General features: G+C 34.1%; 3 protein-coding genes across 14 annotated transcripts in view; all 3 read left to right on the top strand.

The window, feature by feature from the left end:
* LOC111377058 (CAAX prenyl protease 1 homolog) overlaps positions 1-1,070 on the top strand; it is a 12,718-nt gene extending 11,648 nt beyond the window's left edge. The window contains exons 12-13 of the mRNA XM_023000109.1: positions 59-69; positions 531-1,070. Coding sequence (XP_022855877.1) covers positions 59-69; positions 531-707 — 188 coding nt within the window. The 3' untranslated portion in view covers positions 708-1,070. The remainder of the gene's footprint in view (positions 1-58; positions 70-530) is intronic.
* A 537-nt stretch (positions 1,071-1,607) lies between these two features.
* Positions 1,608-4,724, top strand: LOC111377054 (protein BPS1, chloroplastic-like). Of its 6 annotated transcripts, XM_023000104.1 has the most exons (3): positions 1,612-1,760; positions 2,953-3,217; positions 3,491-4,724. In XM_023000104.1, exon 3 carries the CDS (start codon positions 3,504-3,506, stop codon positions 4,560-4,562), a length of 1,059 nt encoding a protein of 352 aa, XP_022855872.1. In that variant the 5' UTR covers positions 1,612-1,760; positions 2,953-3,217; positions 3,491-3,503; the 3' UTR covers positions 4,563-4,724. The 6 variants fall into 6 exon arrangements, with proteins under 6 accessions (XP_022855870.1, XP_022855869.1, XP_022855867.1 ...); XM_023000102.1 differs by lacking the exon at positions 2,953-3,217 and having other exon boundaries at positions 1,608-1,760; XM_023000101.1 differs by having other exon boundaries at positions 1,611-1,760; positions 2,953-4,724.
* Positions 4,725-4,728: 4 nt separating this feature from the next.
* On the top strand, positions 4,729-11,637 carry LOC111377052 (mitogen-activated protein kinase homolog MMK2). Of its 7 annotated transcripts, XM_023000094.1 has the most exons (8): positions 4,729-4,832; positions 5,034-5,108; positions 5,473-5,628; positions 7,226-7,355; positions 7,543-7,680; positions 8,232-8,564; positions 10,687-10,870; positions 11,227-11,637. In XM_023000094.1, exons 3-8 carry the CDS (start codon positions 5,537-5,539, stop codon positions 11,397-11,399), a joined length of 1,050 nt encoding a protein of 349 aa, XP_022855862.1. In that variant the 5' UTR covers positions 4,729-4,832; positions 5,034-5,108; positions 5,473-5,536; the 3' UTR covers positions 11,400-11,637. The 7 variants fall into 7 exon arrangements, with proteins under 7 accessions (XP_022855862.1, XP_022855861.1, XP_022855864.1 ...); XM_023000093.1 differs by lacking the exon at positions 5,034-5,108 and having other exon boundaries at positions 4,735-4,832; XM_023000096.1 differs by lacking the exon at positions 4,729-4,832 and having other exon boundaries at positions 4,855-5,108.
* The last annotated feature ends 478 nt before the right edge of the window (positions 11,638-12,115 follow it).

The raw sequence follows: 12,115 nt of genomic DNA, 5'->3' as shown, positions 1-12,115 counted from the left end.
TCTCCCTATATATCGGCATCGAAATTCAATTGTAATTGTTTATGTTCACTTCTTACAGCCTGTTTGGGAGTGATTTTTTCTCTCAAAAAATTGATTTTTTGACCGTTATTTCACTATTCCAGTCGTCATATTTGACTTCCTCTCTCACAGGTGGACCCCACTTTTCTCCTAACGATCAAAAAATCAATTCTCAAATCACTTCCAAATAGGCTTTTAGAATGAAAACAGATAAGCTCGTGATGGGCACAAAGCATGTTTGGTTTAGGACAGTAGTAGACAATAAAATGGCTAGATGTTAAAATTTTTCTTTTCTTTCTCAAGACTGACTATTATCCAATCCACCTTCTCTCATTTTCAAGTGATTTAGAGATTAATTACTTGTGTTGGCATTAAGATGCACTAAACTTAAAAAATAGGTTACTTTTTTTACTTAAATATGAGAAAAAGTAAATCATCCAAACACGGGATATTTTACTTTTTTAAGCTTAGAAAAAGTTGGGTAAAAGGAACTTTTACGTTCTTAAGCTTAGCAAAACATGCTAGTCACGTCCAAAGTGCTCCGGTTACCAACTCTTTTGGTTGTTTGGCAGGAAGAGAATCTTTCAGCCATGAACACGGACCCCTGGTATTCTGCATATCACTATTCTCATCCTCCTCTAGCCGAAAGATTAGCTGCAATTGATGAGCCCGATAAAAAAGCGGATTGATCAGGAACGAACTATGAGCATGCTGAAAATGAGTATGATCTACTCATTTTGAACTTCTTACTGGACCGACTGTAATCTCACCAGAATAAATATTATGTGTAGTTTTCTTTTGTGATGCCATGGTCTGTAAACAATTTTCTGTTCAGTTGTATAAAAAAATCATATCCTAGACTAAAGGGTAAAGAAAATAGCTGAATGAAATTAGACTCATTTGATTAGTTAATTCTTGGACAAGGGTTATGTTTTTCAGGAAAAAGGAAGCGGCAATGAGAAAAATACTTGTAAGTTCATTCTATTTCTTAAACGAATGACATCGCCATGACGCCTTATGAACAATGTAAGGAAAACTGGGATTTTAATGAATTCTCTTTTATTGTTGTAGGGAAATATATGACATGAAAGGTTCCTAATGTTTATTTCTCATCTCATTCTTATTTTTAATCTTTATTAATTAGTGTATATTGTTCAAAAATTTTGTTTGATTGCTCTTAAATAAGAGAGAAATATTTATTCGCATTTTTTGTATTTGCTCTTTTTTGCTTATATAAAAATAAGTCGTTTTACTCTTTTAATAAATTTTTTTGAAGAAGTTCGTCATCATAGAATTAATAAAATGTTAAAAATAAGAATATGATAGAAAAATTATTGATATAGCTATTAAAGGTTAGAGATTTTGTTACTAAATTTTTACCGCGCGTTCGTAATTAAAAAAACTAAATAAATAAAAAGTGGAAGAAAAATTCATTTTTCACTTCAAAGTATCTCTTAAACAAATGCTAAGTAAGACGTTGTTTGGTTCGAAGTTTTTTCTAAACGAAACCAAACAAGCCTTTATAGATCGGCATATAGTAACGGTCCGATTCTACCGACTTTTGTCTTAGTAAATTGAAAAAATCTTACCTACAATACCGATCCCCAATCATATTCGAACACGTATGTTCGACGGCCAATTTTCCACTAACCTTCTCGTCTTCTTCAACCAGCCCTACAAACATTTTCCACGAAATTCACGAAACTTCTAATTATCTTTTACGACTTTTCTTGTTCTACCAGGTACGAACAGTATTCCTCTCTCCCTTGATTCGCTATTCACAGACACGTACATGTGTATCGATTTTTTGTTCAATTATAATTAGGATTACAATTAGATATATGGCTAACTTTTGAATTTAGAGTTCAATTTTAATTTTTTGGAAATTTTTGGGCGTTGACTGTTGGAAGCGCCGACCGTCACCATTTCCGTCAGTATTTTAGGTGGCTCTTGGTTTAATTTTCGGATTAAATTGTTATAATTAGGATTAGAAATCAGAGATGTATAAATTTTCATCTTAGAGCTCAACTGTGAAACTTGGGGAAATTTTGGGCGTTGACTGTTTGAATCGGTGGAGATCTGACCATTTCGGTGAGTGTTTTAGGTGAATTATTGTATGATTTTGTTTAGTTTTCAGATTGAACTAATTTTCTGATTTTTAGTTTGTTTTTATTTTCTTGATTTTGTTAATTTAGGGAAAAATAATTTATATATTTAGAAAGCTGTAAACTCGAATGAGAATTCATGGAATTTTGTTCTTTTATGGTTGTCTAATTAAGGTATAAATTATTTTATAATTTTTTGCCAGAAATTATCTAAATTTATGTAGAACAACTTGAATGAGACTGTATGGATTTTTTTTTTTTTACTTCTGCTTTAGACGTGTAATTAAGACACTGACAATTTCTTAAATATTTCTAGCTGAGAATTAATAAAATTGGATTTGATTGAAATGTGTAGAGTTAGGTTTTTGATCTGTGATGAGCGATGTATTTTTGTGTTTATTGCTCAAATTATTAAAACAAAGAGGATGAGAAGGAAAAACAATGCCTAAGCGATTAGACTCTCTACAGTTGAAGTTTTAAATTCAATGTTTTTCTTAATGCTTCAGGAATAAATCAATATATAATGGAAAACCTATATAAAAATTTAACAAATTTGTCCATCGGTGTTTGCTGGATCTTGGTGTTGTACAGTATTATGCTATTTATAATTGTTTGTAAACTACTCTGACCAACAATACGAATAGAGTTAAAAAGGTCTACAGGTGAAATCTGTCCTCTAATTTTTTTTTTTTTTAATATTAGACTGGGTGAGAGTACTTGTCTCCTCGAAAATTTTACCTGCATTATTTTGTGGTACTGAAGTTACTGCAGCCTACCAGCTACAAAATTATTGACGTGGGTTTTCGGATGTTCTGAAATACTTCATTAGGAGGGCCATACGTTCCTTTGTGCTGATGTGAGGTGCAGGCTTCCCCGAGGGCATATTCCCAAAGAGGAGTCCTCTCGGTAAGCACACCTCGAGAATGAGTAGCCCAATTTCTGCCTTACCAACCCCAGGAAATCCAAGAGGGGATGGTGCTGACCTGACTCAAAATGCATGAATGAATTTCATGTCTTATTCCCCTTGCCTCCTGGATTCTGGGCGATTGGAAGACAAAATGTTTCTTTTCATGAGAGCTACTACTTCATCAAAGGTGTAATTTTTTGCACTTCATGGGCACTATACCATTTGCTAGATATAATTGATCACATATTGCCCTGAAAACTACTTCATATGTAAGCTTACATAACATTATTGCAATTAAGGATCGAGGAATTTATGTTTGCTTTAGTTATTGATTCAATGGACTGCTTCATTACATCCATTCAACAAGGGGATTTCTATTTCTAGTTTTATATTCTTTTACAACCCCAGGATATGGAATTTTTTTTTCCTTGCGTATTTTCATTCACTCTTATTGCTGCAGTTTGTATAGTTAAATGAGCCGTCCACAGGATCCCCAAAGACCTTTGTTCCCATTTGGAAATCCCTTCCGAAGGATGTTCCCTAAGGGCTCAAACCTGTCCCCAAAGCTTGTTGATCTGTTGAACACTTTTGAGGTGACACTTGCTGAGAGGCTTAAAAAGCTTAAGCCAGCTGACAGCGAACATGTCCTCAGCTTATCATGGATGAGATATGCAATGGAGTCACTTTGTGCAATTCATACTGACATAAAAACTCTTATAACTGCTCTTGAACTCCCTGTCTGTGATTGGGACGATAAATGGATTGATGTGTACTTGGACAATAGTGTGAAGCTGCTGGATATCTGCATTGCTTTCAGCTCAGAGATCTCTCGGCTCAACCAAAGCCACCTTTTTCTTCAATGTGCCTTGCATAACTTGGAGGGCTCCTCAAAACAGTTGACTCGAGCACGCTTATCACTTGATGGATGGAGGCAGCATATTAGTTCAAAGAACCCGAGACTCGAGAACTGTTTTGCTATCATGGATAATCTTGCCGAAACAATAGACTTACCTAAAATCAAGAACTCGCCAAAGGGAAAGGTTTTGATGCGAGCTATGTACGGTGTTAAGGTGATAACTCTTTTTATATGCAGCATATTTGCTGCTGCATTCTCGGGTTCTATGAAGAAGTTGGTGGACCTACATGTTCCAGAGACTTTCTCATGGGCAGAAGCTTTTACTGATCTACAGGCCTCCATGAATAATGAGATAAGAAAGATTTATTCCAACCGAAGGATCACAGTGTTGAAAGACCTTGAAGCTGTTGATACAAGTGTCAACAAGTTGTACCCGATTGTACAAGATGGTTTGGACCCTGTCGAAGCTGAAGCGTTGCAATACTCAACTTCTGATTTAAGAACACAGACGGAGAATTTTTCACAAGGATTAGATCTGCTCGCAAAGGAAGTCGATAGTTTCTTCCAAATTGTTCTGACGGGTCGTGATGCTTTGCTTTGTAACCTTAGAGTTGGTGGTAATGTCACCAACTCGGTGCAACCTAATGACAGCATAGGAGGTCAGTCCGTGAGGTAAACTATGTAAAGTATTTCCGGTATACATATGGGTTTATTAGCTATTAGGTCTTATGTTGTTAGTTTGATTATATGTATTTGTGGTTTGGGAGTGCTTAATACTAAGTTGTAATATGTTTGAACTCTGTGTAATGTTAATGATATAAGTTTGTATTGTCTGCAAGATTAGTGTTCGAGGATCGATATTTACATTTGCCGTCGTCCATGTTTAGCCCGGCTCACGATGCCAGAATGCTTGGAGAGTCTGGTTGTTTTGAACATGCTTCCACAGGTCTGCTTTTACTGAATTATTGGAATAATTAGTGGTCATGTCTCTAGAAAGGGAAAATATTGACAACAAAATCATCTGAAAAAATCAAAGAAGAAACGGGCAATCTACGTTGATTACTTCAATCAGTCATTAGCAGTTGAAAATCAATTTAAAAATATGAACTTGATTTATGAATTTACGAAGTATATTTTTGATGTGTAGTTAACTTTCACCACAATGGGGTTGGGGGAGGACCCAACGCGGCCACGTCTTAGAAAAGTCATTTTTCCTTCACGGGTAATCTGAGGTTACCAGCTCAAAAGCTCACACTTCGGTTCAACTTTCTATCTCCAGAAAATACAGCAAATAACTTTTCTTTATCACATTTTACAAGCGTAGTTAAAGGTCACCAAAAGAGAGAACGAAAAGAACATGAAAAGAGCTTATTTCACCCCGAATTAAAAAATAAAAATAAAAAACACAGAAAAAGAAGGCACGAGAAATGTTGAAAAGCTCTCCTTCTTTCACAGACACCACACGAAAACTCTGTGAAAAACTGAGTCTTTGAACTGGGTTCTTGAAAAAAATTCACCTTTTTTTGGATTTCTGTGGGTTTGTAATTTTTGACATTCTTTTGTTTGGATATGTCTGTGGAATCAAGCTCTGGTTCGGGTGATCATGGTGGACATAATTTTAAAGGAGTTCCCACTCATGGTGGAAAATATATGCAGTACAATGTGTATGGGAACCTTTTTGAAGTTTCAAGAAAGTATGTTCCCATCAGGCCGGTGGGCCGTGGGGCTTGTGGCATCGTCTGGTAAGAATTAAGAAAAATGTTTTATGATTTCAATCTTTTAGATTTATTGGGAAATCTTCAAGTTTTTTTTATGCTTTGTTGATGAGTAAATTAATTTGCTAATATTTTAGTCCAACCTTTTGAAATTGGATGTCATAATTCGGCAATTTTCTATGAGTACTGCTATAATTGTATGATTATGTAATTACTATAGATTATTCGTATTAATAAGTTGTTAAGATTCTAACTGGAGAAATTAAGAACAAAGGGATTTTTATTGATTTCTGAAAGCAATTACAGGAAAGTGTAAAGTAAAACAGATTAGTACTCTCTTCTGCTGCTCAACTCTTGCCTACTACCGCTACGTTTTGCCTCTCTATTTATAGATCCTTTCTAACTGCTTGTCCCACTTCCCAGCCTGCATTAATAACAGAATTCTTTTGCTACACGTTCTTCTCAATTCTTCCGGGCTCTTCTAGAATTGGAGGCCTATCATAATTGTCCTTAGCTTAAGACATACTCTCTGTAGTTTTTAGATAAAAAAAGGTAACAAATTTTTTTCTTTCAATGTTTCTGCCTGCTTCATCTGTAGTTTTATAGTTTTAACATCGTGTCAAATCAAGTTTGGTTCGACTTTGAGTTGAAATCGCCATTGCTTTCATGCTTGGGTACTCATCCGGTCAAATTTTGGTTAATGGACCATCACACTCATCACTTATTCAGTTAAGCTACTACAAAGCCTATAATAAAATGGGCAACATTGTAGTTGGCACAGAAATTTGGTGAGGAATTATGTTGAGGGAGATATGTATACTGTTTTTCTCCGCATTAAACACTTTGGGTTGAGAGCTTAGAGTTTTAATGAAGCAGTAGTTGCCTTGGATATGCAATACTCCCATTGAAAAGCAACTCCAATTCCTCCAACATCTTGTCCGAGATAGCACCAGTTCGGACTGATGGTTCGTGTACTATACCAATTCTTGCCCTTGATTGACAGTCCCCATGTTTCGCTTTTGTCAATTGATTGATGTTTCCCTTTTGCAATTGGTAGAAGTACTTGGCGACCAATTCTTAACCTTGTTTGATCCATTCCCAATATTATTTTCTACACGTGTTCTTTTCATTTTTGGGGTTATTATCCTTTTCTAATTTACCAATTCTACCTCTAATACTATCATTCCTCTCACAGGCTAGAACTAGCTCAAGTGGTAAGAGATCCCCTAAAAAAACTCTTATCTTGTGTTATGACTACTAAATGACGCGATAGATGGCATAACAAATACTAATATTTAGATAGATAGCAGTTTTGAGACATTAAATTGTAAACAAAAATTACTTTTCTAAAAGAGAGCCAATATGATGTACTATAATATTATCCCTTGTATCATCTATGCAATTTTGTCTTAGTAGTTCCAGTCCTCGTAAATTTTAAACCACCTTGTCACTTTGGGGAAGGTCTTCAAATGAGTGTTTAGAACTTTGGAGTGATGCTGCTTCCCATGAGCAAATTGTGCGAGTAGGTTACAATTATTCTGTTCAAGTATATTTGTTTTTTTTGGATATATTTTCATTGTGAAGGAAAACAAGTGATTTTTTTTTTTTTCATCACTTGTTTCAGTGCTGCCATGAATTCAGAGACACGCGAGGAAGTCGCCATAAAGAAGATTGGCAATGCTTTTGACAACAGAATAGATGCCAAGAGGACTCTACGGGAAATTAAACTTCTTCGTCATATGAATCATGATAATGTAAGTGTTGTTACCTATCCATTCTTGATACTGAATCTTTACTAAGCTCTATCTATTGCTGCCTTAAATTGTTCATTTGCTTGAAACCTTTGTTCTAAAAATTCGTTTATGGTGGAGCTCCAAGTGTTTGCAAAAGAATTTGTAGGTCGAATCTTTGTCTTACTCCTCAGTTTTTATACTTCTTCAGGTAGTTGCAATTAAAGACATCATACGGCCTCCACTAAAGGAGAACTTCAATGATGTCTACATTGTTTATGAATTGATGGACACCGATCTTCATAATATCATCCGATCCAACCAGCCATTGGCAGATGATCATTGTCGGGTTAGCCTCAAGTCTTGCTTTGTTTATTTTGTATTATTTTAATGGATTTAATAGCACTCATTGCTTAATTATTTTAACTTCAATTTTGTAGATTAGAGAAGGCAATATTTTAAATTTGGCTAGAGGTGCCACCAAACTACTTTATCATATCCACAAACTTCATATGTGCGCATCTCATGCATCTTTTTTATTATCCTTTCTCCCACTTTCCAAAGGCCCTAAGAAATAGGAAATGAGAGAAATAAAAGAGGATTTGAAACTTCTGAAGCCAATTAAACACGAGAAAGCTTGCTTTCAAAACACCTTGCATTTACTTTTAGAAATCATTTTCATCAGTTATTCTTCTATTGTTAAGATGTAAGATTGGATGAATTATTTAATTTATTTGAGCACTTTTATTAATCATGCTTTATTTCTTAATAGGTACCAGTTTGTCTATTCAAAATTTAAGTTTTGTTAGTCATACGTTATCAATATATACGGCAGTATGAGTATATATAGACAAGTTTTCTGTTATGCCCAGTTTAATAATTTTCTTTCTGAATTTGCAGTACTTCCTATACCAAATTCTACGAGGACTTAAATATGTGCATTCTGCAAATGTCTTGCATCGTGATCTAAAACCAAGCAATTTGCTCCTCAATGCGAATTATGATTTAAAAATCGGAGATTTTGGACTTGCAAGGACTACATCTGAGAATGATTTCTCAACTGAGTACGTTGTTACTCGCTGGTACAGGGCGCCCGAACTGCTTCTAAATTGTTCAGAATATACTGCCGCGATCGATATCTGGTCAGTTGGTTGCATACTTGGTGAAATCATGACAAGACAACCTCTATTTCCTGGAAAAGATTATGTCCATCAGTTGAGACTTGTCACAGAGGTATGTGTTTGCAGCATTAGTGAACGCATATTTGGATGAAATAACAAAACTAGGAAATTTCCGATATGCAGCATTGGAATGAATAGTATAACGAATATAATCTTTCTGCCCGTTTGGGTTGTGTTTTAGTATTGATGATTAAGTTTTGAGTTTATTTTCAATTTTCTATTTTGAGGGTCTATTTTAAGATTTGCTAAAAATGCGTTTGTTTGTCATCTTAAAAAGGTATTTCTCAAAACAAAAAATTAGAAGACATTTTTCATTTGGAATTTTGAGAAATTGTTTTATGACTTTTTATACCATGAAATTTGATTATTAGTACAATTTTATGTTAATATATTATCGATTAATATATACATTTTAAAGTTGATGAATCTTACAATGTTTTTTCACAAACTAAAATAAAAACAATGGCAAAACATAGGAATTAAAATTGAAAATTAATGATGTGGACTAAGATTTTTTATCTGTGTTCATTTAAATATATTGTTCTATAGTTTTTATGTAAATAACCATTAAGAGTCTGTACTATTTTTATCTTTCTAAAATTTTCTAGAATTTTATAAAATTTTCTAGAATTTTAGGGAGTGTTCTCTTTGTGTTTCAGTTTTGTGTTTTAAGTTTTGAATTCATTTTGAATTTTGTGTTTTGAGTGTTTGTTGTGAAATTGTTGAAAATGCATTCTTTTTGTTAGTTTCTCAAAACAAAAAAAAATGAATTTTTTTTTTTTGAAATTTTGAGAATCACCACAACACCACCTCAAAAAATAAAAAAAAAATTAATTAATTAATTTTTAATTTTTTTTGAAATTTTGGGAATCACAACACCTCCTCAAAAAAAAAAAAAAAAAAAAAAAAAGGTGTTTCCCGCGTTTTCAATTTTTTCAAGTTTTACACTGAAAACGCCCAAAATGACAAAAAAGTCGTTTAGTGTTTTCTTCACAATTTTTTTTTTCGTTTTCGAAAACGGGAAAGAGAACACGTTTTCACTGTTTTGAAAAATCGAAAATAGAAAACAGCCCGAAAACGGTAAAAAGAACAGGGCCTTAGTTTTTCAGAATCTTAATTTTATTTTTTTTTGGAACTTTTTTTTTTTTTTTTTTTTTTTTTTTTTTTTTTTTTGTATTTTTTTTTTTTTTTTTTTTTTAGAATTTTAGAATTTATTTTTCAAAATTGTATTTTTTCTTTTAATTTTATAATTTAATTTTTTTAGAATTTTATTTAAGTAAGAAATTTTCACTCTTATTTAATGTGTGTTGAGTGTTTTCAAGGTTTGCACTGAAAACACTCAAAACGTCAAAAATAAGAAGTTTTGGGTGTTTTGCAAAATTGAAAACTGAAATATTACTATTGTTTAAATCAATATACAGAACATACTTGTTCAGTCTACCTCGTTTCTTTATCTTTGTTAAATTACCTTCTTGCTTCAGTTTCTGATGCTTATTCCTCTCGAATGTCTAATGTCAGTGGTGAGGATTCAGATCAATTCCATTGTTTCTTGGTAAAACTTTTGACTTTCTACGTGTACATAAACATGTAGATACATTTTCTTATTCTCTGATAAGCATGAATCCAATTCTGCATCATTAGTTATAGGAAAGATTATAACCCTAAGGGGTAGTTCAGTCGTAAACATGTAGATACATTTTCTTATTCTCTGATAAGCATGAATCCAATTCTGCATCATTAGTTATAGGAATGATTATAACCCTGAGGGGTAGTTCAGTGGTTAAGTTTTGAGTTTACTCCCTAATAGTTATCAGTTTGAGTCCCTTCAAAATCACTGAGGTGAGTACGCGACTGTAAATTTCAGGCCTCGTGGAATTGGTCGAAGTGCTGGTAAACTAGCCTGAACACTCACGGTCATAAAAAAAAAAATAATAATAATAAAGTTATAGGAAAGATTATCTTTTGAGATGAATCAAAGATTTCCTTCTTAGAAGCTGCTGCAATTCTCCCTGCACTCTGATTTGTGAAGGTTTTATATGGCTAGAGTTACCCGGGATGTTTTAAATTGACCCTGTGCTAATCTTTTTATTTAGCTGTTTTCTTTTCTAACCATCTATATGCACGGTAAAGCCCGCCTTCTGGATATGATCAACTTATTTTTTTCATTCTAAAAGCTCATAGGCTCACCAGATGATGCAAGTCTCGGGTTTCTTAGGAGTGACAACGCCCGAAGATATGTCAGGCAACTTCCTCAGTTTCCAAGGCAACAATTTTCTGCGAGATTTCAGAACACTTCTGCTGGAGCTCTGGATTTGCTAGAGAAGATGCTCGTCTTTGACCCGAGCAAACGTATCACAGGTATGTTTTGACTACAGTTAATTTTTTGGCTGATTTTTAACTTCAGTGTGGAATTAAAACTTGAGGACTAAGGCTGGCTGTTGATATTTTAGCTATATGAACGCTATAAAACTCTGGGAAAGATCAATAACATACAACTTGAATACAATAACAATCACAAAATATGGCAAAAAATTCTGCAAGTATCTGGCAAACAAGTCACCCAAGAATAGAAAAACAGCTTTTGGAAAAGATACTTGATGAAGACAAGAAATTCAATGATTTTCTTCCCTTACTTCTTTTGGGTGGGGATGGGTGTTTGGGGGGTTCATTATTACTTCTGAATTGATGTTACAAATCTTTCTTGATCTTTGCAGCCGACGAGGCTCTTTGCCACCCGTATTTGGCGCCACTTCATGATATTAATGAGGAGCCAGTATGTCATAGGCCTTTCGTTTTTGATTTTGAGCAGCCGTCATTAACCGAAGAGAATATCAAGGAACTCATCTGGAAGGAATCGGTAAAATTTAACCCCGACCCAACTCGTTAAGGAACGTGATTATATGATGTTGACCACAAGATATTCGAGTTCAATAAATAATGGTCTCAGGTTCTTGTTAGAATCTTATTCAGGCATTGTATCCGTAGTGAATCCTGTTGTACAAAAGAGCAGCAATAACATGCCCTTAAATGGCTTCTCCTTGTTAAAGATTCTGTGATCTGTGTGTTTTTTCCGATGTTTTTCAGATCTCTTTTGATTATTTTCCTAATCGTTTGATTGCATTGGTTAAGGATCTTGCATTTTACAGTTATTTGTAACATTATAATCGACTGTCTTACTTCTTAAAACAGGATATTATAAAAATTTCTAGTGTTGCTTTTATGTCTTAATTGTCTATAATTCGTAACACTTTTATCCAGAACCGTCTCTGATACCGATGAATGTACCAAGAAGCAACTACTTTTCTCAAAAGCTATAGCACAGGATAGGAGAGGCACAATCTATATAAAATATAAGTTCAGGCTCAGAACGAAATAAGCCCACCTGTGAGCAATCCTAGAGAATTGAAGACGAGATCTCTAACTCTGATACCAAACTGATATAGGAAGATGCGACCACTACTATCGAAGGCTATAACTTGGTGTTAGCCATATTCTTTGATGGAAGAGTTAACAATTGTGGGTGTTGCAGTGTAATCACCTTAGGCTGACCCTGTCTTAAATACGTGTTTTCAAGAATAGAACTTTGATCATCACTTAGTTCTG

The sequence above is a fragment of the Olea europaea genome, unplaced genomic scaffold (genome assembly GCF_002742605.1).
Source record: "Olea europaea var. sylvestris unplaced genomic scaffold, O_europaea_v1 scaffold1600, whole genome shotgun sequence".
Taxonomy (NCBI): Eukaryota; Viridiplantae; Streptophyta; class Magnoliopsida; order Lamiales; family Oleaceae; genus Olea; species Olea europaea.
The sequence above is the reverse complement of the archived record's forward strand: the minus strand, read 5'-3'. Positions and strand labels throughout refer to the sequence as shown.